This window comes from Chrysemys picta, chromosome 12 (assembly GCF_011386835.1).
Source record: "Chrysemys picta bellii isolate R12L10 chromosome 12, ASM1138683v2, whole genome shotgun sequence".
NCBI lineage: Eukaryota > Metazoa > Chordata > Testudines > Emydidae > Chrysemys > Chrysemys picta.
In genome coordinates this window covers 17,386,092-17,413,802 of record NC_088802.1, presented here as the reverse complement: position 1 = coordinate 17,413,802, position 27,711 = coordinate 17,386,092, and the positions used below count along the sequence as shown (strand labels likewise).

Sequence of the window (27,711 nt, the reverse complement as noted above, 5' to 3'; positions counted from 1 at the left end):
GAACTGAGGGTTCTTGGTCACAGCAAGTTTTTGGGAGTCCCAGCTTTTTCCTTCACTCACCAGATGTTTATCTGTTTCCCCCATTCCTCACCTGTGCAGGTGCCTCTCAGGCCCTCTCTTTCCTCAGTGACTTGGAGATCCGGGACCCACGGCTCTTCCCCTCTTTCCAGCTGGGCAATCAGGTCCGGTTTGGGAATGGGGAATCCTGCTAAGCAGTGAAATTAGACAAGGTCAGGCCGCATGGAGTCTTGGTAGAGTATTTGTTACATGGAATATTCCCTGAGTTTAACCTGTCCCTACATGGGATGTAGCAGCTCAGACCCCTTGGGAGCAGCAGACATCTGGAAGGTATGGGGGTATTGTCACTCCCTCACTAGGAGGTCCCAGGGTAGATGCTCTCTGGGGACTCACTGACACACACACAGCTCAGATGTTAAACTCCTGCCTATTTCCAAGCCTGCAGAATGGAGAGCCCTCCCCACAGATGGAACTAGTCCCAGGATGGAAGGTGAACGGTCTGTGAAGAAGAAATAATACAGACAGGGGAATACCCTGCTTCTGGCCTCTTGAAAGCTGGAGAGATGGGGATGAATTGGCCTGTCCATTAGGTTTCTGCCTCCCCTGTTCCCTAGAATGGGGTGTGGAGATAAAAGGTCTCTCACACTGGAGCTGTGGATTATGCGACCCTCTCCCTCCAAACTAACTCACCAGAGAAGAATCTGACCAGAGTCAGATATGCAGATCCACAGCTTCTAATAATCGAGGGGACGGGTATCTCTTACCCAGCGAGGTCACTGTCTCATAATTCTCCTGCATGACGTCCCTGTAGAGAGCTCTCTGACCGGGGTCCAGCAGAGCCTCTTGCTCCTCCGTGAAATACACAGCCACCTCCTCGAAGGTCACCGGCATCTGAAACATCAGTTCCCCCACTCAGCATCTGCAGCCCCAGCAACAATCCCACTAGTCACAGGGGAGGAAGCCCAGAAAAGCAGAATCCCACCCGCACCCTGCTCAGACCAGCCAGCAGGCTTTAGGGGGTGGGGAGAAGGTTAGAGCTCCTTGTCCCCCCAGCAGATGGAGCAGGGCAGGGTCTTCTCATTTCCCACACGCCTGCCAGCCACAGGCTGATATTGGAAGCAGAGCTCTGAGCCAGGGACAGGGACAGGAATCCCGACAGCTTCCCTTCGTATTTCACAGCAGCCTCTGGCCAGTGGGGTCAGGCTCCAGCACTGGGAGTCTGGTCAGTTTTCCCAGCCCTGCCTAGAGGGGGTGTTTCCTGATTCAGAAATGGGGGGATGTTTCCAGCATCTGCAAATGGTTCTGTTCAGAAAATCAGGCTCCAGATTGAACGTGTCCCAGCAGGTTTATCACATCTTGTCCCCTCCCTGCCTCTCCCTGGGTCTTTCCTGCCCCTTCCCCGCTACAGTAATTCCCCCTGCAGCTCCCTGAAAATCCCCTACCTGAGCTGGCTCCATCACAGGCATTTCCCTTCTGCGAAATGTGGACATGATTCCTCAGCCTGTCAGGGCGAGAGGGGCGATGGGGGAGGTTTCAGAAGGGGCTTGAGTCCATTTCATACCCCGATTCCCCCCAGGCTCTCTCCCTGCAGACAGACTCTCTGGACTCTGCCATGCTGGAAAAACCCTCAGTCACTTTATTACAACACAGACCTGGCCCCTCCCACCAGCACTGAACCCCTGAGACACTTTTAAACCCCACCAGGGACAGAGTCACTAAGACAAATGCTAGAAAAAAGCAGAATCAAAGGAGCCACTTTGGGGGATTCCCCCTGGGGCTGCACGTCCCCCCAGCAGTGCGGGAACTAGGCAGAATCTGGCTTTTCCTCTGTGAGCTCCTCCCCTTGTTCCCAGGAGAGTGAGTCGGCCCAGGGGGATGCAGGGAATGGATCCGGGCAGGGCTGGGAGCTGGGAACCTCCCTCCCCACTTCTTGCTCCTGCTGCCCCTTTCGATCTCACCATTCCCCTTCTTGTCTCCGTCCCTCCCCCCTCTGCCTGGGAGAACTGGGTACTGTCCCGTTCCCATGGGTGTTGGCTCTCCAGTGTGAGCTTGGCTGTGTCACTGGGGGTAGGAGTTCCAGGACCCACAGAGCAATAGGGAGCCCCCCCCTCTGGTACAAACTCACCAGCAGGTCCCTGAAAGGGGCCCTTTGTGCAGAGTCACTTTCCTGCCCGGCCCCAGCCCTTTCCCCCAGATATCTCCCAGTCCCCTACAGTTCAGGGGCTGGTGTGGGCAGAGCCGGGGCTGCCCCAGGGGCTGATTCCAGCCACTGAAGAAAGTGTTCACCTGGGCTGGGCACAGAGGGGGGTTAATGAAGGTCTGTCCCTGGCACACCCCCAGCTGGGGAGCAGCAGTTTCACAGTCTGGGCTCTCAGGTAGAGGAGGCAGCAGTATCTGACCCAGGCAGCTCAACTCAAGGGCTCTAATATTAGGAGCAGAGAGAGACACACACCAGCCTCCTCCTCTCCCTGAGCAATAGCCAGAGCCCTCTGGTGGCAGCAGCTAATGACTGAGCCTCCCTGTGCTACCCCTGCAGCCCCCAGGGCCAGGCAGGCAGAGGCTGATCCCATTGGCCCATCCGCACTCACCCCCTGCCAGAGCCAGCAGTGACTCCGGTCTGACACCGGTGTGGCTGAGATCTGAATCCTGCCCAGAAATCAGACCAGGGCCCTGGGCAGCCCCCAACACTGTGGAGACAGACCGTAAAATCATGAGTGTGTCTGAAAATCATAAACTGGGAGCGGGGGGCGGGGGTGTCTAGATATTTGCCTTGTAGCTTCTAAGACCTTAGGTGGAAGCCCCGTCCTCCAAAGCTATTTGCGGTAAAAGAATTCCCCTCTGGCTGTGGGGTGGGGCAGCCCCTCACCCTCTGCTGCCCCATGAGGTGGGGGAGCTGCCCTTGTATCTCTCCCTCTCATTCTCCCCGACCCTTGCCCAGTTTCTCTCCCTCCCCAGCCAGTCTGTTCTTACTTTGTCTCCCCCCAGCCTCCGCTCCCCACATACCCCCTTTCCTTGGCAGTGTCCCCCTCAGAGTTTCCTTCTATTGCAGCCCTGTTCCCATCTGCCCCATAAATCTCCCGATTGCCCTGCATTGCCCCATCCTCCCTTCAGCAATCCCCTGCCCCATCCCATCCTGCCCCCTGCATCCCCCTTCACTCTCCTCCTGCCCCATCACACAGCCCTTCCCACCTATAAGTCCCCTCCTCTTCTCCCACCCACGGTCCCTCTTCAGACCCCTGCCCAGGTGTGACTGTCCCAGCCCCAGCACGGCCCGGGCTGGCTCCCCCCGCCTCTCACACACCGTTTCCCTGCCCTGGGCCCGGGAAAGCTGCCGCCAGCTCCGCTGGGAGCAGCCTGCGGACAAACCTCCCCCTGCAGCCCGGGTGTGACGGGGGGGGGGGGGGGGGGGGCGAGTCTCTCTTACCTTCCCTCCGAGCGGGGCGCCCTGGGGCAGGGGCCGGGCCAGGCTGGGGGCTCTGCCCTGGGAGAGGCTCCTGGGGAGCAGCGGGAAGGGCCCTGCTGGAGATTCCCCTCTCCCAGCTGCAGCCCGGGCTCCGGGCTCCCAGCACCAGCCGCCGGGGCTCGGGGATCTCGCCAGGAGCCTGGGTCCAAGGGTCACTGCAGCGTCTGCGATTCCCTTCCTGCTGCCGGGGAATGAGCGACCCCAGTATCGCTCCCACACAGCTGCTCCTGGGTCCTAGCGATATCTCCCGGAAGGCGCTTTGCCTCTCTGTGTCTAGCTTCTGTTAGTCTTTAAGGTCAGAAGGGACCATCATGATCATCGAGCCCAGGGATTCTCACCACCAAATTTTTGATGGCCTCAGAGTGCGACCAGCAGCTCTTGGGGTGGCCACTCTGATGGTTTTTTCTAAAATATGTAATTACCTTTAGGAAAAAAACAATAAATATGCACAGAGGTAAGCGGGGAACAGTGGGAAACTTTCCTGGTTTATAGACTGCCCCCATGGAATGGAATAGCAGAAGGATCTGGGTCCTCGCTCCCACTCCTTATACCCAGAGGCCTGCCTGCCCTCGAGGACTCCCCTTCCACTCTCCTGTGTAGCAGAGTCCTTGTAACCCTGACAAGGGTAGGCCCAGGGTTCCTGAGGGGCTCGACACCGAACCTTGTGATCACTCAGGACAGGGGCTAGGCTGTCCCTACTCTGGGATACTGTCTCTGCTCTCCCTCCTCCCTGACCATTGTATAGAGTTCAGAACAAATGCAATTTATTAAACAGCAACTAATAAAAAAAAAATCAGGAAAAAATGGGAAAGGTTAAAGGAAAACACGTCACCCCACTCTGTGGGATGAACCACAAACAGACGTCTCTGGAATGTCAAGGCAGTTCACAGTCTGTTCCTCCCACGTCCCAGGCCTCCCTCCCAGGCCCTGGCTGTGCTGCAGGGATGCTGCGGGTTGGACACCTGCTTTGGCGGTCGCCTCACGCCCTCAGGCTCTAGGTGACAGGACCCTTCTTCCCAGTGTTCCCCCACCCATTGGAGTTGAGATCCCCCTCCCAGTCCAGCCTGCAAGGCCTCTTGGCTGGGGGCATCTTCCTGCGCCAGGCCCTCTGCCCACGTCCCCCTCGCTCTCCCAAGCTGCTCACCGCACCAGGCTTCGGACTGCTCCAGCCCCAGCTCCCCTCTGCCTCAGCGCTGCTGCTGTTCTGCCTCCAGCCCAGACCCCCCACTCAGAGTTTCTCTCTAGTGCAGCCCTGTTCCCATCTGCCCCATAAGTCTCCCCTGATTCCCCTGCATTGCCCCATCCTCCCTTCAGCACCCCCATCCCCTTCACCCCCTCCTGTTCCCCCCTTATCTGCCCCATCATCCCTTCAGTACACCTCCTGTCCCCATCCCATCCTGCCCCCTGCATCCCCCTCCTGCCCCTCACACATCCCTGATCCCCCCTCAATCCCACTTTATCTACACCCCCACCCCTCTTCAGCCCCCTTTCAGCTCCTCCCTTCCCCCTCCCCCCCCAGGTGTGGCTGTACCAGCCCGCAGCATGGCGCGGGCTAGCTTTCCATGCCCTGCACATAATAGGAGCTGGCGGCCACCAGCAGGAGAGCTAATGGCAGCTATGTCTGTGGGAGAAGCTCAAAAAAAAAAGCCTCCCCAGGTGTATTGAGTTTCCTTCTGCAGGAGGCAGGCAAATGGGAAATGCCAACCAGAGGGATTTCCCTGGGACATGAAAAATTTTTCCCACAGACCCCTAGAAGAGTATGAAAAGCTGAAGAATTGGCAACTCTGTCCTGAGCATGGGCAGCAGGTATAATAGGCCAGGGGAGATTAAGTAATGGTGATTGAAGCATGAAGGGACATATGAATCTTTAGCGCATCTGGCAGGTAAATATCTTGCGATGCTGGCTACAACAGTGCCGTGAGAACACTTGTTCTCACTTTCAGGTGACATTGTAAACAAGAAGCAGGCAGCATTATCTCCTGCAAATGTAAACAAACTTGTTTGTCTGGGCAATTGGCTGAACAAGAAGTAGGACTGAGTGGACTTGTAGGCTCTAAAGTTTTACACTGTTTTATTTTTGAATGCAGGGGTTTTTTTTTACATAATTCTACATTTGTAAATTCAACTTTCATAATAAAGAGATTGCACTACAGTATTTGTATTAGGTGAATTGAAAAATACTATTTCTCTTGTTTTTTTACAGTGCAAATATTTGTAATCAAAAATAAATACAAAGTGAGCACTGTACACTTTGTATTCTGTGTTGTAATTGAAATCAATGTATTTGAAAATGTAGACAACATCCAAAAATATTTAAATAAATGGCATTCTATTATTAACAGTGTGATTAATCATGTGATTAATCACGACTAATTTTTTTAATCACTTGACATCCCTAATTCCAATTGATTTCTTTTATAAAAATTATATGATAAAAATGAGAAAGGAAGCAATTTTTCAGTAGTAGTGTGGCTATGACACTTTTGTATTTTGATGTCTGATTTTATAAGCAAGTTGTTTTTAAGTGAGGTCAAACTTGGAGGTAGGCAAGACAAATCAGCCTCCTGAAAGGGGTACAGTAGTGATGAAAGGTTGAAAGCCGCTGGCATATAGGGCCAACAGAAAGAGCACGCTGCAGACTCAACAATGGGGCGTGTGGGGGGGGTCACTTCAGAGTGTATGTGGGTGTGAGAGCCAGTCTGTGTCTGAGAGAGGGACAATGTGTGTGTGTTAGGGAAGTGTGAGAGACAGTGAGTGCACTGTTACTTTAAGTCCCCCGCTCCCTCCCTCCCTCCCTCCCCCACTGAGCCCAGCTCTCCCCTCTTCCGCCCTCACCCCCAACTCAGGTGGAAGTTTCGCTCCTGCTGTCCTGGCCCTGGCCCAGCCCCCACTGGAGACAGGCAGAGTCCAGGGAGGGACTCTGTTCCCAGTGGTGGTGGGCCGGGCTGCTGTGCCACCAGTGACCAGCCACCCTGCTCTGGGCTCCCCGGGGCTGGGCGGGCAGAGCCGGAGGCTGAGGAGCAAGGGAGGGAGGGGACAGGGTTGGGGTCGGGGAGAAGCCCACAAGCCCAGCGCAGGGTAGGGGCCAGAGAAGAGAGGATTCCAGCCATGGCCAACGAGGGGAACGGTGCCCCAAATTTTCCAGTGCCATACGCAGTTGCGTATGCTGCGTGTGCCTAAGGATGGCCCTGAGGGGATCCCAATGACAGTGGCTGGTGACACTGGGAGAATGCTTTAGACATGGATTTTACTTGTTAAAGTTATACTCAGACTATCTGAATCCTGTTATACCTGGTGTTTGATGTTTAACCACTTAGTCTTATTGCTTCACTCGCTATCTCTTAAATCTTAATCTCTGTTCATAAACTCCTGTTTGTTTTCACTAAAACTATATCTCAGAGCTGTGATGTTATATTGGTGCCAATCCTCAATTAAATCAAACAAGCTGGGGTATTGTCCCTTTGGGGACGGCTTATCTGGGAATTTCTGAGTGTCCAGTGGAGAGGGGCTGGACACTGCAGAAGGACATGTCAGAGGAGCTGGAGAACGAGGTTGTGCCTACTGTTAACCTGCAAGGCAAAGTAAGGACTGGCAGAGCCCTGGGGAGTTTGGGTGGGGAGTTAAAAGGCCTGGAGGTGACAGGGAACTGACACCCAGCTCAGCAGAAGCACGTCTCCCTATTATGAATTACTGTGGATGTGAGGAATGAATGTGGTGCACATGAATGTGGTACGGCTTGACATGTTTCAATTTGCTAGAGGATTCTGGGAGCAGGGCCTCCTTAGCATCAAACGGTTCATGTGGAAATTCTCTATTCTGCGTGTCTGTTCTATTACCCACCTTTGTCAGTCAATATGCCAGCTCACCAGGTAAAGAAATCGTATAACCACGAGATCAGTGAGCTTGGCACAAGCTGACCCGAGGCAAAATGACCAAAATGACCCCTTTGGAAGGCATCATGCTGACAGCTTGAGTGAATGATTGATGAGAGCATAAATGTGGGGTGATGTCTGGTGGGTACCCCTTCTGCAGTCCCTTCCAAAGTATTAATTAGGAGAAAATTAGTAATAGAATGCCCATAAGACATGTTTCTAGGACATGTGACTCCTTTGAGAGCAAAAGGTATAAATATAAGCAAAGTAAATTAGTTAAAGAGGAGGAGGAGGAGGAGAGGAAGAGAAGAAGAAGAAGGGTTCCCTAATTAACATCTGAAGAGATCTGTGATGCTGTAAGACAGAGGGTCCCAGGGTAGCCAAGTCTCTGCCTCAGGGGAATCCTTGATAGACCAGGTGCCTGAGAAGAGAAGACAAGAAGAAAGAGAAATCCTCTTCTAGGTTGGTAGCTATACCCAATTTGCTAGCCAATCAGAATACTGTGTGGGGCATAAGTACTGAGGGTTTAGGCTTGGGGAATTGAGGCTCACTAGGGAGATGTGCATTAGATAGAATAACACAAGCAGTATAAGCTTTTCTCAAATAAACTGTTGTGCATGAAGTATCCTCAATCTGACTTGTTGATTGGTACCGGTAAACATTCTGCCCAGTTGTGAGCCATTAAAAATCCATTTCAACATTTGTTACCATGCCAGTGAATAAGTTAACTGTTTCTGAACTGGCTGGATAAGCTAAAATATTGTCTTAAGATATTATACTGGCCAGGGAACTGAGGACTGGATAGAGTTTGGGACCCGATTGGTTACAGATTATTGGGAGAGAGGGAAATACACAGGTATGCAGGGTTGTATTAGTGCTATCTTTGAGTCTATGATGTTCTGCAAGTGCGAGCAAGGCGGGTTTACTCCGGAGGACAAGGGGGACACCCTGAAGCCTCCGGCTATGGTTGATGAGTGCTTGTTAAGACAGGTGTTTAAAAGCTTGGGGTCTGATCCATGTTTGACTGCTGCAATCTCTACACTGCATAAGAAAGGTTTGAACAACTTGTTGTTGGGGTATCAAAAGGGTTACACTCCCAAGAAAGCCCAAACAGCAGCACAAGTCATCTGTGCTATGTCTCAGGCTGTAAATAAGCTCAAGACCTGTGAATATGAAAAGGAACATTTGGACCAGGAATTGGAAAAACGAAAATTGCAACATGAAAACCTGAAACATGATTTGCAAACTGCTGTAGCACAGAAGGTAACTAATGCCCAGCAGATAACACCTTTAACCCAGATGTGTCAGGATTTAGAGGAGAGAATAAATGTACAGGTGGAGGAAGAGGAGCCCCTTCCAGGGCCTCCGGGAGCAGCTCGGCCAGTAGTGGTAGTGCAAATGCCTCAACCTCCACTGCAAATACAAGAGGAAGTCATTTGTCCTCTGACCAAAACTGAAAAACAGGCACTGGCTAAACAACTGGGCTCTTTAACTAAGAGAACGCGTTTGTTAGGGTTACCATACGTCCTCTTTTTCCCGGACATGTCCGGCTTTTCGGCAGTCAAACCCCCGTCCGGGGGGAATTGCCAAAAAGCCGAATATGTCCGGGAAAATGGCGGCTCTGTTTAAGAGCCGGGCTGCCCGAACGCTACCGGCTTCGGGCAGCCCCGTGCCTCCAGACCCTGCGCCCCCAGCCGGGCACTTCCCCTCCCGGGCTCCGGCGGCGCAGGGTCTGGAGGCACGGGGCTGCCCGAAGCTGGTAGCGCTGGGGCAGCCCGGCTCCTAAATAGAGCGGGGGCGGCTGGAGCCTCCAGCCGCCGGGGCTGTGTGTAACTGACACAGTGTCAGTTACACAGAGCCCCAGCAGCTGGAGGCTCTGTTTAAGAGCCGGGCTGCCCCAGAGCTACCGGCTTCGGGCAGCCCCGTGCCTGGAGACCCTGCGCCGCCGGAGCCCGGGACGGGAAGTGCCCGGCTGGGGGCTCAGGATCTGGAGGCACGGGGCTGCCCGAAGCCGGTAGCGCTTGGGCAGCCCGGCTCTTAAACAGAGCGGGGGTGGCTGGAGCCTCCAGCCCCCGGGGCTCTGTGTAACTGACCCAGTGTCAGTTACACAGAGCCAAAGAGGAGAAAAGCCTCCAGCCCCCTGGGCTGTGTGTAACTGACACTGGGTCAGTTACACAGAGCCAAAGAGGAGAAAAGCCTCCAGCCCCAGGGGCTGTGTGTAACTGACACAGTGTCAGTTACACAGAGCCCCAGCCGCTGGAGGCTCTGTTTAAGAACCGGGCTGCCCGAGAGCTACCGGCTTCGGGCAGCCCCCTTGCCTCCGGACCCTGCGCCCCCAGCCGGGCACTTCCCCTCCCGGGCTCCGGCGGCGCAGGGTCCGGAGGCACGGGGGCTGCCCGAAGCCGGTAGCGCTGGGGCAGCCCGGCTCTTAGAGCCTCTCCAGCTGCGGGGGCTCTGCTCCTCTTCGGCTCTGTGTAACTTATACAGTGTAAGTTACGCAGAGCCGCCGGAGCCCCGGAGGGGAAGTGCCAGGCTGGGGGCGCAGGGTCCGGAGGCATAGGGGCTGCCCAAAGCCCGAGCGCTACCGGCTTCACAGTTTGCTGGGCAGCCTCCAGACCCTGCGCCCCCGGCTGGGCGCTTCCCCTCCCGGGCTCCAGCTGCGCTGGGGAAGCGCTGGCTGGGGGCGCAGGGTCTGGGGGCTGCCCGGCAAACCGTGAAGCTGGTAGCACTGGGGCAGCCCTTTCCCCCTGGCTGGGAGTGGGAGGGAGGAGGGGGCGGAGTTAGGGTGGGGGAAGGGGCGGAGTTGGGGCAGGGCTAGGGGTGGGGAAATGGGCGGGGCCATGGCCCGTGGAGGGTCCTCTTTTTTTATTTATGAGATATGGTAACCCTAGCGTTCGTCCTGGCTGTTGGAATACATGGTTAGAAAACATCTAGATCTTGGAGATTTAAGAGAACTGAAAATAACCTGTGCTGGCACTACGGAAGGAACGGCCTTGTTGGCAGAAATTGCGGCAGAGTTAAACAAAGATGACGGAGGCGGTGCTAGCTGGAAAATAGCCCGATACTTTCTGACCCCCTCTGAATTGAGAAGAGCTGTTTTATTGATACATCAGAGGGAAGGGGAATCTGTTCTGGCTTGTTGTACTACATGGTTGTTGGTATGCTTTCTGGCTGAAATCGAGGAGAAATAGGTGACGGATTTGATCTATGATGGTTTAAGGAGACCTATTAAGGTGTTCATAGGATCTTGGATGGATTTAGATCAGGCTGGATTGGTTACAGCAGCTCGGGAGGCAGAAAGGGTAGTAAGTGGAGCAGGTGGCTCTTCTTGGAAGGTGGTTAGTGAGGTTTCCTGCAGCTCTCGGGAAGGCTATAATGGCTGCAACCACGCTGACATGGGGCATGGTAGTTATAATGAGATAGGACAAGGTTGAGGACGGTACGGTAGGAGATGTGGAGTGTCTAGTGGGGGGATCATTGCAAGCTCAGGTATGGACTCAACTTCAGGAAAGGGGGGCAGATATGGCTCGTTTGGATGGGCAACTTCTGGAAACTTTATTAGCTGTTTTAAGTGATTTGATGGCAAGGACTAGATCACAGTCGATGCTGCAACCAGGAGCTAGGGCTGGTGAGATCACGGGATCAGGTACAGGAGATCTGCTGGTGAGCCCTCAGGGCTTGATATCCCAGGAATTGGCTCAGATGGACGTGGCAGCTTCCCGTCAGGGTAGTCTCACATCTCAGCAAAAACACCTCACCCTTAGCAACCCCTGTCCCCAAGATTGAATGTTAGTGGCCACATTACAGCCCCACATAACTGGTAGATGTGGAAGCGGGGACAGAAGGAAACATATAATGGTTGCTAGCATTAATTAATGCAGAAGCGAAGGCAACTTTAATTAAGTCAGTGCAGGAGGATGTGCGGAGAAGGTAAATCATTTCTTTGCTTGGATTCCACAGCAAAGAAGTAAAAGGGACCTTATTGAAACAGCTGCTATGGGTAGTAGATCAAATTAAATTTTAAAGAGATACAGTGGTTTGTAACGGCGTGACTGAGGAAGCTGTATTGGAGGTAGAGGTTGTACAACGGGAGAAGTGGATAATTAATTTGGTAGAAGGCTGGTGGTAGAAAAGAGAGAGAGAGACCATGAATGAGCAGCTCATTTCAGAAGGATTAAGAAAGTGGGAAATTTGAATGTGAAGGCATGGAAGCAGCAGTAAAGACAGTGGGGAAATGTATAAAGTTAACTCCTCAGTATTCCTACCAGTAAAAGTTGTTCCCCACATAAGAAAACAGTTGCAGAATTTAAAAGCACAAGGGGTAGTAACAAAGTGTCAAAGCCCCTACAACTCCCCAACCTGGCCTGTATGGAAACCGGACGGCAGATGGCATCCCATAATTGATTAATTATAAACATTTGTAAATCGACAGTACCTAGGGTCCAATTGCAACCAATCTTACAACTGTAATGGCCGGAGCAGTGGCCAGGGCTAAATGGTTCTCTGTATTGAACATTGTTAATTGTTTCTTTGTTATGTTATTAACCCATTTGAATTAATAACAGGCTGAATTATAAGAACTCCTGAGTTCCTGTTAACACCAAAGAAACAAATGCCTGAGCAGGTACAAAAGAAGATCTGGGTAGCAAATTTGGTGCAAACACTCAAGAAGATTTGGAGAGAAAAAAGATCACCACAAATAAAAAGAAGACCAGAAGGAACAATTGGAATATCAATGGAACATAAAAAACACAGTGATGCTTAAAGAATTGGTAAACAAAGGTACAATAAAACCTAGATAAAAGAAACCCTTTCCAGTTAAGTATGTGGCCAGAGATGTGTAAAAACATTCTGATCAAATATTTTCCAAGATATAACAATTTTCAAAATAAATGCATAGTATGTACTAACCTCTAAAGCCCGGTCAGAGGCCTTGTGTGTTTTGTTTTTGTTTTTTCATGTTAATCTATGAATTTACGGAAGCAAGAAGTATGCTGTGGAATTTGCTTCGTTTTAGTGCTTGTGGGCTTGTTGGTTATGTGATTACTGAACCTGTCTGTGCCACATTCTTCAGATGAAGTCCTAAGCCAGAAAATTAGTTGAACAAATTTTAATACAATGAGCACCCTTATTCGGGGTACAAGCATAAGAACATAAAAATGGTCATACTGGGTCAAACCAAAAGACCATCTAGCCCAGAATTCTGTCTTCTGGCAGTGGTCAATGCCAGATGCTTCAAAGAAAAGAAACAGAACAGGCAATGATCAACTGCTCTAACCCTTGTTGCTCATTCCCAGCTTCTGGTAAATAGAGGCGAGGGACACCATCCCTGCCCATCTTGGCTAATAGCCATTAATGGACCTGTCCTCCATGAATTTACTTGGTTGTTTTGCAAAAATAAATAAATAAACCCACAAAAACAAACAAACAAAAAAGGAACATCTTGTTTTGGTCTTGGCCTTTACTAAATCCTTTAACAAGAAGTTCCACAGGTTAACTCTGTGTTGTATAAATAAATATTTCCTTTTGTCTCTTTTGGACCTGCTGCTTAGTAATCTCACTTGATAATCTCTGGTTGTGTTATAAAAGGAAGTAAATAACACTTTCTTATTTACTTTCTCAACATCAGTCATGATTTCATAGATCTCTATCATATTCCCCCTTAGTCGTCTCTTTTCCTAGCTGAAAAGTCCCAATCTTATTACTCTCTTCTCATATAAAGTTGTTCCAGACCCCTGATCATTTTTGCTTTTTCTGTGTCTTTTTCCATTTCCAGTATATCTTATTCGAGATGTGGGCATATCATAGATTTATAGAAAGGTAATATAATATTTTCTGTCTTATTATCTCTCTCTTTCTTAATGATTCCCAACACTGTTAGCTTTTGACAGATGCTGCACATTGAATGAATGTTCTCAGGGAACTATCCACAGTAACTCCAAGATCTCTTTCATGAGTGGTAACAGCTAATTTAAATCCCATCCTTTTATATGTATGGTTGGAATTATGTTTTCCAATGTGCATTACTTTGCATTTGTCAAGACTGAATTTCATCTGCTATTTTCTTGCCCAGTCACCCAGTTTTGTGAGATCCCTTTGTAACTCTTTGCAGTCTGTTTTGCACTTAACTATCTTAAGTAGTTTTGTATTATCTGCAGATTTTGCCACCTTATTGTTTACCTCCTTTCCCCCAGATTATTAATGAATATGTTTAACAGTACTTAGCCCAGTACAGACCCCTTGGGGACACAATTATTTATCTGTCTCCATTCTGAAAACTGACCGTTTATTCCTATTCTTTGTTTCCTATCTTTTAACCATTATTCATCCACAAAAGGACCCTCTCTCTTATTCTATGACAGCTTACTTGCTTAAAAACCTTTAGTAAGGGTTCAAAGGCTTTCTGAAAATCTAAGTACACTGTATTCACTGGATCAGGTTGTCTAATGCTCGTTAACCCCCTCAAAAATTCTAGTAAATTGGTTTTCACTATAGGTTTTTCACTTGTAAAGATGGATGCAAAGAATTCATTTAGTTTTTCTGCAATGACCTTATCCTTCTTAAGTGTTCCAAGGTGTTAAAGAAACCTTAATCACTGGTTGTGTAGCAGGCTTCTTGCTTCTGATGTAGTTAAATATGAAAGAAAAATCCCCAAACCTGAAAGTAGCCTCTAGGGTTAATTCTCTGAGGAAAAGTTTTGAAAGAGCTTTTGGAAAGTCTAAATTCCAGTCTTGGGGTTGATAACAGTACAGATTTGATCAAAGTCCCAGCCAAAGTAAACCTTACTGTGGGCAACAACTTGGAACCGACCCCTGCAAAAGTGCTGTACAAAAGTCATGTTGAAGCTGTTTCCCCGGTAATGCTTACTTTAGCAGTGTTTATTTCACTAGGATCAGAGGGAAAAGGAAGGCTGGAAAAACACAACGTAAAAGGAGATAAAGACATTTCTATCTATGCATCCGAAGAAGTGAGGTTTTTACTCACGAAAGCTTATGCCCAAATAAATCTGTTAGTCTTTAAGGTGCCACCAGACTCCTTGTTATTTCTATCGAGACGGCCGATTCTCCAGTACAGAAATCTGAAAACTCTCTGTCACAGGTTTCCCCCAGGATGCCGCCTGGAACTGGGGTACCACAGAGCCCTCCTAATTCACTAGTCTGGGTTCCCTTTTCACTGTAATGTTGTGCAGACCACCACGCCTTCCCCAGGCTTCGGACTGCACTGTACCAGCACACATGCAGGTTGAGACGCACCCAGCTGAAGCTTCATACAGATGCTGAGCTCTGCATGGGGGACTCAGCTAAGGACCTGCCCAGCTACTCAAGTGCACAACCCCCTCTGGGGAATAAAATTATCATGAAGTTCACCCCCTCCCTCAATGTGGAAGAAGACATTCAACCGCTTTTGCTCCCCCCCCCCCGGTATGAATTTACACATTAGTTTTAGACAAAACAAAAATGAGTTTGTGGGATACAAAGGATAGATTTTGAGTGATTCTGGGTAGTAGCAAACAGATCAAAGCAGATTACCTGGTAAATAAACCAAACTGCAACTTAAACATGTTAAATAGGTCAGATATATATTAGCAAATTCTCACCCTGTGTGATAAACAGGCTGGCAGGTTCTTAAGGCACACGCTGCCTTGACTTTGTAGCTCGGGTTTCCCAGGCTTTAATACACAGGCTAGAAATCTCTCTAGTCTGTGCATTTTCCTCCCTTGGTATTCACCCCTTCTTGTCAACTGTTGAGAAAAGCCCACTTCCACCTTCATTGAATTGACTCGTTAGCACTGACCCCCCCCCCCCACTTGGGAAGGCCACTCCCATCTTTTCATGTGCTGTGTATTTATACCTGCCTCTGTATTTTCCACTCCATGCATCTGATGAAGTGGGTTTTAGCCCACGAAAGCTTATGCCCAAATAAATTTGTTAATCTCTAAGGTGCCACAAGGACTCCTCATTGTTTTTACTGATACAGACTAACATGGCTACCACTCTTGTAGCCTGGGGCCATCACTTCTCACAGTTTAGTCTTTTTCCTCAGGTGTTTCCAGGTGTGTTGTTGTAGGGAGAGTGAGGTACCCTCATGATGTCATTTCCTCCCTTTTATATCTTCTCCCCACTTGCTGGAAAGCTCTTTGGCTGTGACTTGGGTCAAGCAGTTCCTATGGTGTGCTGCTATCTCTGAGAGGTTTCTATTGTCCACAGTTCCTGGGGTAATCCTGGTGGTTTGTGCATTTCCTCAATAAGCCATTAACATTGTTTGGCCTTTTTACTGCTGTACCAGGCTTAAAGGGTGCTTGTGGGTGGGTGTTTTTAACCTCACAACCAGCCAAACATTATAACTTCACACACGATGATAGCCCATACACTCCAATGAGATATTTATGTCTAGCAGATCAAGATTTTTAGAATGCTACCTCACAAGGCATACTTTGTGCAAAACACATCCTAATTATATAACAGAAGTAAATAAGAGGGTGCTGGGGTGTCACACTCTCCATAACTCAATAAGGGATATCAAGTTGCTAAGCCTGGTAAAGGGTATAATAAGGAGGAAGAATTGGACGTGGGAGACAGGGATGTCTGGCATTGTATAGTAATGAAGCCAGTTAATCCCTTTAAAGCTAAGAAAGATACTCAAAGGATATGGATATTTCATGTAACATAGAAACACGTGCTTCGTTCAAGAATCGATTTCTAAAATATTGACAAAAGGGTGGCAAGGGACTTCAGAAAACATATGTTAGTAGTTCAGCGAGAATATAATCCAAGTCATAAAAGATGTTTATGGACCTCAAATGTAAGAAATTGTGTCCATGAATTGGGGACCCACGAGTCCCAAGTAATTGATACCAGAACTGAGAATTGCAGAAACCAAATGTACCATATGGAGAAACCCCTCAGACAGACCAACCCCCATCTGGGAACAGCACCCCGAGAATGTATCATTCAAGGGGCCTGGTTTGAAAATGGAACAAAAATTCCAGACAGAGGTATAAGATCAGCTGTGAAATTGTATAACACCACCAAAAATGTGGGGATGTGTCAGTGAAAGTGTGATTGGTGTACACAAAACACACGTTCACTGGGGCATGGTAATGAATCTGTATTTAAATGGGAGCCAGGAAATGAGTGGGTAATGGTAAAAGGACATCGTCATAATACCCAATTCAAGGGATGGGAAGTGTCCAGACGAAAGTGCCCTGAAGGACAGAAATGTGCTTTAAAATGCCATACCTCATATGGGGGTAATCTACAACACAGAGAAAGAAAAACATGGCTTAGTGTAACCAAATTGACACAAGAACATCACAGTGTAACTAACCATTCCCCTGAATGTATGGAATGGTTAATTTCAAATTATGATCATAACCATAGATATATACACAACGGATATAGATTTAAATTTTTTGTAAATTTAGTCCTTAAGGATTGGATGATAGACAGTCATTATCCAAATTGTTCTACATGAATTGCAAAATATAAAACATGTTGGTTTGGGGATGTGGGAAGAAGAGGGATGGTTAAAAGAGACACAATCAGGGAAACATTTAATACTGGGATGTGATTAGGAAATACATGGAGTCTCTCCACCTTGCGAGAGAGAGTAAAAGAAACTATGGAACAATTGGTACAATCAGCACATACTGGGGAACAAGGGAAAATCATGAATCAAGAAATGGGATATTCTGTAATGGAATTAAGTGAATTATTAAGGGAAAGTGTTTTGGGACAAGAAATATTCACTCAGGATTTTCTTGGGGAGAAGTGTATATAGAAGTCCAGGAAATTTTGGGAGAACAGTGGAGAGATATCTTGAAACAAAGTCAGAGAGATAATTGGCCAGAGAGACTAATTGGGCATTGAGTTATTAATCTTACGTTAATCTATCATTCCAAGATACCTGGAAGGTACAAGTGCATATATGTATCATATGCCAGTGCAGCCTTGTTCTTTTCGGTATAGCAAACAGAGAGGCACAAGAACTGTATCCAGTAATATATACAAGTGCCTGGGGAATAAAACGGAGTACTATGAAATAGTATCAGAGGGAAATGGATTGTGGTAAATACCCAGAGAGGGATGAAAACAAACTAATAAATTGTGGTAGTCAAATAAAAATGGGGTAACCTTCCTATGAAAAATGATCGGTGGGGTCTGTATGAAATAAATCAAAACATATCTTGGCATCTGTGAGAATATGGATATTCAGGCCTGTCTGTAAAGGCCTGTACTTGAAGAACTTAGGTGTATTTTTATCACTTAGCTAGTTATAGAGGTATAAAACAAAGAATCAAAATCACAAGTCTGCCTGTGTATGGGCCTTCTCTCACTAGGATAGTCCGAGGCTAAGCAGCAGGGGCAGCCGTAACCTGGGACGCGTATGGTCACATCCACACATTCCAAACCAGCCACATTGAAATAAGGTGCTATTGGGCTGTTAGGAATACAACCCTGTCCTGATAGTGCCTATCACCACCAGACAAAGATGGCTATAGAAAACTTAGTTTGATAGCATTCTGTCTGGCAAGAAATCACTTATCCATGGCTGTGGTTGTGGAACCCTAATTTCTGTATTGTTTTAGCTTTATGACCCCCACTTTTCTATTGTTAATCTGTCTGCTTCTCTAATTGTTTCTGTCTGCTGTATAATTAATTTTGCTAGGTGTAAGTGAATTAGGGTAGTGGGATATAATTGGTTAGATAATTATGTTACAGCACGTTAGGATTGGTTAGATAGATTTCAGTAAAATGATTGGTTAAGGTATAGCTGAGAAAATTACTATATAAACTGGCGTCAAACAGGAAGTGGATAGGGAAATTGGAATCATGCTTGCTGGAAATTAACCCCAATAAACATTGCATTGTCTGCGCTTCGGACTTCTGATCTTTTGCTGCTTCTGTCTGCGTGACAAGAATGAGGGAAGTGGGAGGGTGAAGGGACAGCCCTCTAACAGCATAAAAAAAAAAAAAAAAAAAAGGGAAATGTAACAATAAATAACCAAACCTGCCCGATGGCCCAAGGAATTGAGTATAAGCAATACCACTGACACCCCCACATGACTGAAACCTTTATAACTCACCCTAGATTGATAACGCCATATTTGGAGGAAAGAGAATCGAAAGATACAGACTGGGATATGGAAATATAGACAAATTAAGGAACATTAAATCAAATCAAATAATCACCCAGACTTGTAATAACTGTAAAATATAAAATTGTTGAAAAAGCTGTAGAAAAATAGGATCTCCAATGTGTGCCTGGTATGATATTGTATGTCAAGTGACAGAAGGGAATGACATTGGATGGGCGATGTTATTGTGGATTTGTGAAACAACTGCTTCATTTCTACTATGCTTCTGGCTTGGGCACCAAATGTGTAAGCAATATAAAAAAAGACAAGCGTTGCAGATTAAGATTAAATTGCCAGATTATGCTTTTGAAGATCGTAAAAGGATGCTTTAAATTTTAAAAGGGATAAGAAGGAAAACAGGATACACATGATCTAATAAATGGCATATTGGTATGATTGGATATTGAGTGGGAGGCTGTTGGAATGGTCCTGAATTATTATGAATTACTGCGGTTGTTATGAATGAATGTGGTATGGCTTGACATGTTTGAATTTGCTAGAGGATTCTGGGAGTAGGGTCTCCTTAGCATCAAACTAAACTGGGGGGAGAGGTAGATACGTTGGAGGGTAGGGATAGGGTCCAGAGAGACCTAGACAAATTGGAGGATTGGGCCAAAAGAAATCTGATGAGGTTCAACAAGGACAAGTGCAGAGCCTTGCACTTAGAAAGGAAGAATCCCATGCACTGCTACAAGCTGGGGACCGACTGGCTAAGCAGCAGTTCTGCAGAAAAGGATCTGGGGATTTCAGTGGACGAGAATCTAGATATGAGTCAGCAGTGTGCCCTTGTTGCCAAGAAGGCCAATGGCATATTGGGCTGCATTAGTAGGAGCATTGCCAGTAGATTGAGGGAAGTGATTATTCCCCTCTATTCGGAACTGGTGAGGCCACATCCAGTTTTGGTCCCCCCACTACAGAAGGGATGTGGACAAATTGAAGAGAGTCCAGCGGAGGGCAACAAAAATGATTAGGGGTTTGAGGCACATGACTTACAAGGAGAGGCTGGGGGAACTGGGGTTATTTAGTCTGCAGAAGAGAAGAGTGAGGGGGGATTTCATATCAGCCTTCAATTATCTGAAGGGGGGTTCCCAAGAGGATGGAGCTTGGCTGTTCTCAGTGGTGGTAGATGACAGAACAAGAAACACTGGTCTCAAGTTGCAGTGCAGGAGGTCTAGGTTTCACTAGGAGGGTTACCTAGGGAGGTGGTGGAATCTCCATCCTTAGAGGTTGTTAAGGCCCGGCTGGGATGATTTAGTTGGTGTTGGTCCTGCTTTGAGCAGGGGATTGGACTGAGGTCTCTTCCAACCCTAATCTTCTATGATTCTATAAAACGGTTAATGTGGAAATTCTCTATTCTGCGTGTCTGTTCTATTACTGACCTTTGTCAGTCAATATGCCAGCTCACCAGGTAAAGAAATTGTATAAACACAAGATCAGTGAGCTTGGCACAAGCTGACCCGGGGCCAAATGACCCCTTTGGAAGGCATCACGCTGAGAGCTTGAGTGAATGACTGCTGAAAGCGTAAACGTGGGGTGATGTCTGGTGGGTACCCCTTCTGCAGTCCCTTCCAAAATATTAATTAGGAGAAAATTAGTAATAAAATGCCCACAGGACATGTTTCTAGGACATGTGACTCCTTTGAGAGCAAAACGTATAAATGTTAAGCAAAGTAAATTAGCTAAAGAGGAGGAGAAGGAGAGGAAGAGAAGAAGAAGAAAATGAAGGGTTCCCTAATTAACATCTGAAGGGGTCTGTGATGCTGTAAGACAGAGGGTCCCAGGGTAGCCAAGTCTCTGCCTCAGGGGAATCCTTGATAGACCAGGTGCCTGAGAAGAGAAGACAAGAAAAGAGAGAAATCCTTGTCTAGGTTGGTAGCTATACCCGCTTTGCTAGCCAATCAGAATACTGTGTGGGGCATAAGTACTGAGGGTTTAGGCTTGGGGAATTGAGGCTCACTAGGGAGATGTGCATTAGATAGAATTACACAAGCAGTATAAGGTTTTCTCAAATAAACTGTTGTGCACAGAGTATCCTGAATCTGACTTGTTCACTGTACCGGTAAACATTCTGCCCAGTTGTGGGCCATTAAAGATCCCTTTTAACGCCCAGTTATATCCTTATCCTCTATTTATTAGCAATGACCAAAACAGTCAGAATACACAAGCTAAGCAGACAATGCTCATCACTCCCAATAGCGCAGACAAACTTTTCCTGCTGGCTAGTCTGAGTCAGGTCATCTGGGGGACTCCAGCTTTGGCAGGGTGTTGAGATCTGGGAGCTCTGATCTTGAGCTGTGTCCTGAAGTTGGTTCCCAAAGAACTTCCTTTTGGATCCCAGTTTATACAGTAAAAAGAAGAACAGGAGGACTTGTGGCACCTTAGAGACTAACAAATTTATTAGAGCATAAGCTTTCGTGGACTACAGCCCACTTCTTCGGAAGTGGGCTGTAGTCCACGAAAGCTTATGCTCTAATAAATTTGTTAGTCTCTAAGGTGCCACAAGTCCTCCTGTTCTTCTTTTTGCGGATACAGACTAACACGGCTGCTACTCTGAAAGTTTATACAGTGAAACTTGAGTCCTGCTTAGCTGTACCTTAGCCAATCATTTTATTAAAATTTTACTAACCAATCCTAACATATTGTAACTAAATTCTCTAACCAATCATACCCCACCATCTTAATTGATTTACACCTAGCAAAATTAATTATGCAACAGACAGAAACAATCAAAGAACCAGACAGAGACCATCCAGATAAGGAATAGAGAAGTGGGGACCATAAAGACAAAGCCATAAAGAAATGAGAGTTTCACAACCACAACTACTGATAAGTGATTTCTTGCCAGACAGAATGCTGTCAAACTGTTTCTTTAACCATCTTAAGAACTGGCAGCTCTGGTCTGAGCATGGGCAGCAGGTATACTAGGCCAGAGGAGACTAAGCCTCCCCTAGCGTGCCTGCCAATGGACACCTTGGCTGTGGTGGTCCCGACTTTCTGTGCCTCTTCCCCTCCCTGCTTCACTCCTTTCCTGAGGCCGCCACTGCCCGCACGCTGCCTGGTGAGTCACTCCTCTCCGCTTCTCCACTTCATCTCCCCACCCGGGTGGTTCCCATTGCTCCCTGTGTCTCTCCTCAGGGGGCCGGAGGCAGGCGGCTCAGCGGTCTGTGGGTCGGCCTGCTGCTCAGGTCAGCGCTCCTCCGGCCACAGTGGGCGTGGCAGGGCTTGGGGCTCCTGCAGGTGAGGGGAGTGGGGTCTCAGGCAGAAGGGGTGGGGTCAGGGGACTAGCCTCCCTGAAGGGGGGTTTCACCCACCACCCATGGGTATGACACTAAGAGCCCTTCAGTGTTGACCAGAAAAGGGTGCATTGTTTTATGAGGGCAACGCGGATCAGGCCTGACAAACTCACCACTCCTCATGCATTGCTTTCATAGTATTTATCCACCATGGGTCATGGGAGGTTGCTAATAAAGGCTCACGTCACACTGGTCCTCAGGATCATTGCAAGACGTGTGGGCAGATGATGTCTCCGGTGTATAATAAGACATAGCTTCCTACTGAAGATTTTCCCACAGTCTAAGCATTTCTCACTGTGGAGCTGTGAACTACGCGACGCTCTCCACCAATCCAACTGATCAGGGAAGAACCTGACCAGAGTCAGACACGCAGACCCCACAGCTTCTAATAGCTGAGGGCCCAGGAATCCTTTACCCAGAGAGGTCAAAGTCTACTCTGAAACCAGAGAGGTCAAAGTCTCATAGGTCTCCTGCATGACCTCCCTGTAGAGGGCTCTCTGACCAGGGTCCAGCAGAGACCCCTGCCCCTGGGTGAAATACACAGCTACCTCCTCGAAGGTCACCGGCATCTGAAACATCAGTTCTCTCACTCAGAGTCTGCTGCCCGAGCCACAATCCCACTATTCATGGCGGAGGAGGCCCAGAGAAGCAGAATCCCACCCCCCCACACACACACACCTGCTCAGAGCAGCCAGGAGGCTTCAGGGGGTGGGGAGAAGGTGAGAGCTCCTTGTCAGTCCAGCACACGGAGCAGGGCAGGGTCTTCTCATTTCCCACACACCTGTCAGCCACAGGCTGATGCGGGAAGCAGAGCTCTGAGCCAGAGCCAGGGACAGGGACAGGAATCCTCCCGACAGCTTCCCTTCGTATTTCACAGCAGCCTCTGGCAAGTGGGTTCAGTTTTCCCATCCCTGCCCGGGGGGGGAGGGAAGGAGGAGTGTTCCTTGTTTCAGAAATGGGGGAATGCCCCCCTCTGGCCAATGGGCCTGTTCAGAAAATCAGCCCCAGGTTGATCATGTCCCAGCAGGTTTATCACACCCTGTCTCCTCCCCACCTCCCCTTGTATGTTTCCTTCCCCATCTCCTCTACAGCAACCCCCCTGCAGCTCCCTGAAAATCCCCTACCTGAGCTGGCTCCATCACAGCCCTTTCCCTTCCCTGTCCCCTGGAAGACGGGACGATCTGGAGTGAAACATGGACGTGATTCCTCAGCCTGTCAGGGTGAGAGGGACGATGGGGGAGGTTTCAGAAGGGGCTTGAGTCCATTTCACACCCCGATTCCCCCCAGGCTCTCTCCCTGCAGACAGACGCTCTGCTCTCTGCCATGCTGGGAAAACCCTCAGTCACTTTATTACAATACAGACCCGGCCCCTCCCACCAGCACTGAACCCCTGAGACACTTTTAAACCCCCGCAGGGACAGAGTCTCTAAGACAAATGCTAGAAAAGAGCAGAATCAAAGGAGCCACTATGGGGGATTTCCCCCGACATTGGCCCTGTGGGCAGTGCATCCCCCCAGCAGCGCGGGGACTAGGCAGATGCAGGATCTGGCTTTTCCTCTGTCAGCTCCTCCCCTTGTTCCAAATCCCAGGAGAGTGAGTCGGCCCAGGGGGATGCAGGGAATGGATCCGGGCAGGGCTGGGAACCTCCCTCCCCAGTTCTTGCTCCTGCTGCCCCTTTCGGTCTCACCATTTCCCCTTTCTGTCTCTGTCCCTCTCCCCTCTGCCTGGGAAAACTGGGGACTGTCCCGTTCCCATGGGCATTCGCTCTCCAGTGTGAGCCTAACTGTGTCACTGGGGGCAGCAGCTCTGGGACCTGCAGGCACATGGAGAGCCCCTCCAACTCCGGTACAAACTCACCAGCAGGTCGCTGAAAGGGGCCCTTTGTGCAGAGTCACTATCCTGCCCGGCCCCAGCCCTTTTCCCCAGGTCTCTCCCATCACCTGCAGGCTCCAGCTCAGGAACTGGTGTTGGCAGAGCCCAGGGATGCCCAGGGGCTAGTTCCAGGTCCATCAAAAGTGCTCACCTGGGCTGGGCACAGAGGCAAGGGGTGAGGGGGGTTAATGAAGGTCTGTTCCTGGGACAGCCCCAGCTGGGGAGCAGCAGTTTCACACTCAGGGCTCTCAGGTAGAGGAGGCAGCAGTATCTGACCCAGGCAGCTCAATTCAAGGGCTCTGACATCAGGAGCAGAGAGAGACACACACCAGCCTCCTCCTCTCCCTCAGCAATAGCCAGAGCCCTCTGAGCCTCCATGTCCTAAAACATAGTCCAACAAACAAATGCTCTGGTCATTGTTGTTTGTCGTGCCACTGTTCACTCCACCGCTCCATCCCCAATGGCCCTGGACCGTCACCTTCTGCTGCCACTTGCCACTGTGACCTCTGTTAGTTGGTCTTTCAAGGTTCCACTCAGCTCTCAGTGATTTCAGCTCTCAGTGGGGGAACCTCACTGCTAGTGCAGGCTGGGCCGTCTCTTCCACAGAAACACTGTCCCACAGCAAATCTAAGCACTTAGACCTGGTTATCAGTGATTTCAGCTCTGGTGGTCACTTAACAGAACAAAAGACTCTCTATGGAGCCTAATCAGCTCTGTCTCTAAACAGGAGAGAGGGGCAGGACAAATAGTGCCTGTACCTGTTAGCAAAACACCTGTGCCCCCCCCCCCCTCTCTCTCTCTGCACTAGGATCTGGCATCCAAACCTCCTGCTTAGCGAGTGCAGTTCAGCTGAGGATGACCAGCGCTTAATTTGTAATGAAAGAGGTGCCGGAGCTCAAGCAAGTCTGTTACTTTCATAACTGATGTGACAAGCCCAGAGGTCCCAGGGCTATGAACTGCCCAGACTAGAGGTGCCGGAGCTGAGACCTGGCAAGCCCTAGCACAAATTAAGCACCGAGGGAGACTCCCCCGTTCAGTCAGGCTAAGTACGGTTCTCCTGCCCTTTACTCACACAATAAGGATAAAAACATTTCCTGACCCCCACATTTAATACTAAAATGATTTGTAACCGAACACCAGCCAAAATTGATCACTTGGGCAGCACAGCTCTGTCTGCTGGATACCCGGGCAGAGCAGGTGAGTTCATGTAAATACAGTCTGGTCCTGAAGCCTTCCCCGACCCCAGGCTCCTCACTAGCTGTCAGGGGAGAGCTCATTCAGACCTTGCTTACAAATCATAATTTGAAATGATTAGGTAGGCCAATATAGCCGAAACCAAGGCGCCGACATTGTCATAAACAACAGCTGTGTGAGGAAGCCAGTCTTTGTTCAGAGTTTTCAAACCCATTGTGCTTTCTCAGGTACAAGTATTTTCTCATATACTGTATATGCTTTTAAAGTGTGTATTAATGTTTCAACTTCATTTCAAATTTCCAACGAACGACTAAATTGGCAACACTGCATGTAACTGTGGGGGGGGGGGGGGGGAAGATTCAGGCTAAACCTCCCCTGGCGCAGCTGCCACCGGACACCTGGGCTGTGGTGGTCCCGCCTGTGTTTCGCCTCTTCTCCTCCCTGCTTCTCCCCTTCCCCAAGGCCTCCACTGCCCACGCACCGCCTGGTGAGTCCCTCTCTCCACCTCCCCCCACCCAGAGGTTCCCACCGCTTGCTGTGTTCCTCCTTCGGGGTGGCTTGGGATGGTGCTCAGGCCAGCCTGGGGGTTGAGCGGGTGCTTGGTCCAGTGCTCCTCTGGCCACGGTGGGAGTGGGGGGGCCTTGGGGCTCCAGCAGGTGAGGGGGCTGGAAGGGGCAGGACCTTGGGTAGAAGGGGTGGGGCCAGGGGGCTAGCATCCCCGAAAGGGGGTTTCACCTGCAGGACTGCCCAGAGGGTTCAGAGGGCCTGGGGCAAAGCAATTTCAGGGACTCCTTCCATAAAAAAAAGTTGCAATACTATAGAATACTATATTCTCGTGGTGGCCCCTGCGGGGCCTGGGGCCTGGGGCAAATTGCCCCACTTTCCCCCACTCTGGCCAGCCCTGTTCACCTGCCGCTCATGGGTGTGACACTAAGAGCCCTCCAGTGTTGACCGGAAAAGGGTGCATTGTTCTATGAGGGCCTGACAAACTCACTACTCCTCATGCATTGCTTTCATAATATTTATCCACCACGGGTCATGGGCAGTCTCTAATAAAGGCTCATGTCACACTGGTCCTCAGGATCATTGCAAGACGTGGGGGCAGATGATCTTTAAGGAACTACGTTTATATACCAGAAATTGTTTTAAAGTCTGAATCCAGGCAGGGTTGACAAACAGGTTTTGCTAGACCAAGGGATATCTAGTCATCTCTCTCCCACAGTTCGCATGTAGATGAAGCATTGTAAGCGAACACAATTGAAGTCCTGTTTGCATATAGCAGTGGTTCTCAACCAGGGGTACGCCTCCCTCACCCCACCTCACCCGCCAGGTCTGCCAGGGGGTACATCAACTCATCAAGATATTTGCCTAGTTTGAAAACAGGCTACATAAAAATCACTAGCAAAGTCAGGACAAACTAAAATTTCATCCAGACAATGACTTGCTTATACTACTCTATATACTATACGCTGAAATGAAAGTATAATACACCTCTACCTCGATATAATACTGTCCTCGGGAGTCAAAAAACCTTACCACATTATAGGTGAAACAGTGTTCATAGAATCAATCATAGAATATCAGGGTTAGAAGGGACCTCAGGAGGTCATCTGGTCCAACCCCCTGCTCAAAGCAGGACCTAATCCCAACTAAATCATCCCAGCCAGGGCTTTGTCAAGCCTGTCCTTAAAAACCTCTAAGGATGGAGATTCCACCACCTCCCTAGGTAACCCATTCCAGTGCTTCACCACCCTCCTAGTGAAAAAGTTTTTCCTAATATCCATAGTTATATTGAACTTGCTTTGATCCACCGGAGTGCGCAGCCCCGTCCCCCCGGAGTGCTGCTTTACCGCGTTATATCTGAATTCATGTTATATCGGCTTGCGTTATACCTGGGTAGAGGTGTATTTAAATTCCTATTGATTTATTTTATAAAATTATATGGTAAAAATGAGAAAGGAAGCAATTTTTAAGTAATAGTGTGGCTGTGACACTTTTGTATTTTTATGTCTGATTTTGTAAGCAAGTAGTTTTTAAGTGAGGTGAAACTTGGGGGTAGGTGAGACTAATCAGCCTCCTGAAAGGGGTAAAGTGGTTGGGAAAGGTTGAGAGCCACTGGCACATAGAACCAACAGAAAGAGCACACTGGAGAACAAACAATGGAGGCGGGGGGCAGGGGAGGGCACTTCAGTGGTTTGCTGGACTATAACTGAGGGACAAGAACCGCACCCTGCAATCCTTCAGGAAGGAAACAAGAGAGCACGTTTTGCATTCATGAAAAGGGGGACCCCTGGTGACCCTGGGAGAATGCTTTAGCCATGGATTTTACTTGTTAAAGTTAAACTCAGACTATCTGAATCCTGTTATGCCTGGTGTTTGATGTGTAACCTGTTGGTCTTATTGCTTTGCTCATTCACCCTTAAATCTTAGGGCTTATCTACACTGAGGATGTGGAGAGAGAGAGAAGCTGAGGGGGTTGAAAGCTAGCTAGCAATGACTCAGAGAGGTCAAAGGTGAATTTTGCAGCCATTGAACCTCAGTAATATACAGACACTGAGTTCAACCATGGTCCTGGGTAGAAATCAGATTTTTTTTAAAAGGTCTGCCTCTGTCAAAGGGCTATTATTTATTTTGGGTAAATGCAATCTTAGAACAGCAGAAAATTCAGAAGGTTCTCAAACTATGTTTGAAAATAAAGTACACGCACAAATGCTTATTTGGAGGGGAGGGGGAATTTGTCTCTACTCATCTTTATAGACTGCAACCTCTTTGGGGCAGGGACCTCAGTACCTGTAAGCTGCCGATTTGTGTGTCATGTTTGTTTTCTTGTACCGGGAGCTGGGCACACTGCCTTCTTCCCTG

At 48.7% G+C, this 27,711-nt stretch overlaps 1 protein-coding gene across 15 annotated transcripts in view; it reads right to left on the bottom strand.

Annotated features, from left to right (window-relative positions):
* LOC101953695 (zinc finger and SCAN domain-containing protein 2-like) overlaps positions 1-27,711 on the bottom strand; it is a 222,750-nt gene that overhangs the window by 38,010 nt on the left and 157,029 nt on the right. For 2 of the 15 annotated variants that reach the window (XR_010592071.1, XM_065564834.1), the window contains exons 1-5: positions 14,951-15,113; positions 12,265-12,435; positions 3,443-3,903; positions 2,607-2,705; positions 1,461-1,519 (exon numbers count right to left, since the gene is read on the bottom strand). Coding sequence is in view for 14 of the 15 variants with exons in the window: in XM_065564834.1 (XP_065420906.1) it covers positions 1,461-1,508 (48 nt within the window). In the remaining variant the exon portion in view is untranslated. The other 13 variants (XM_065564853.1, XM_065564854.1, XM_065564857.1 and 10 more) reach the window with 13 other exon arrangements.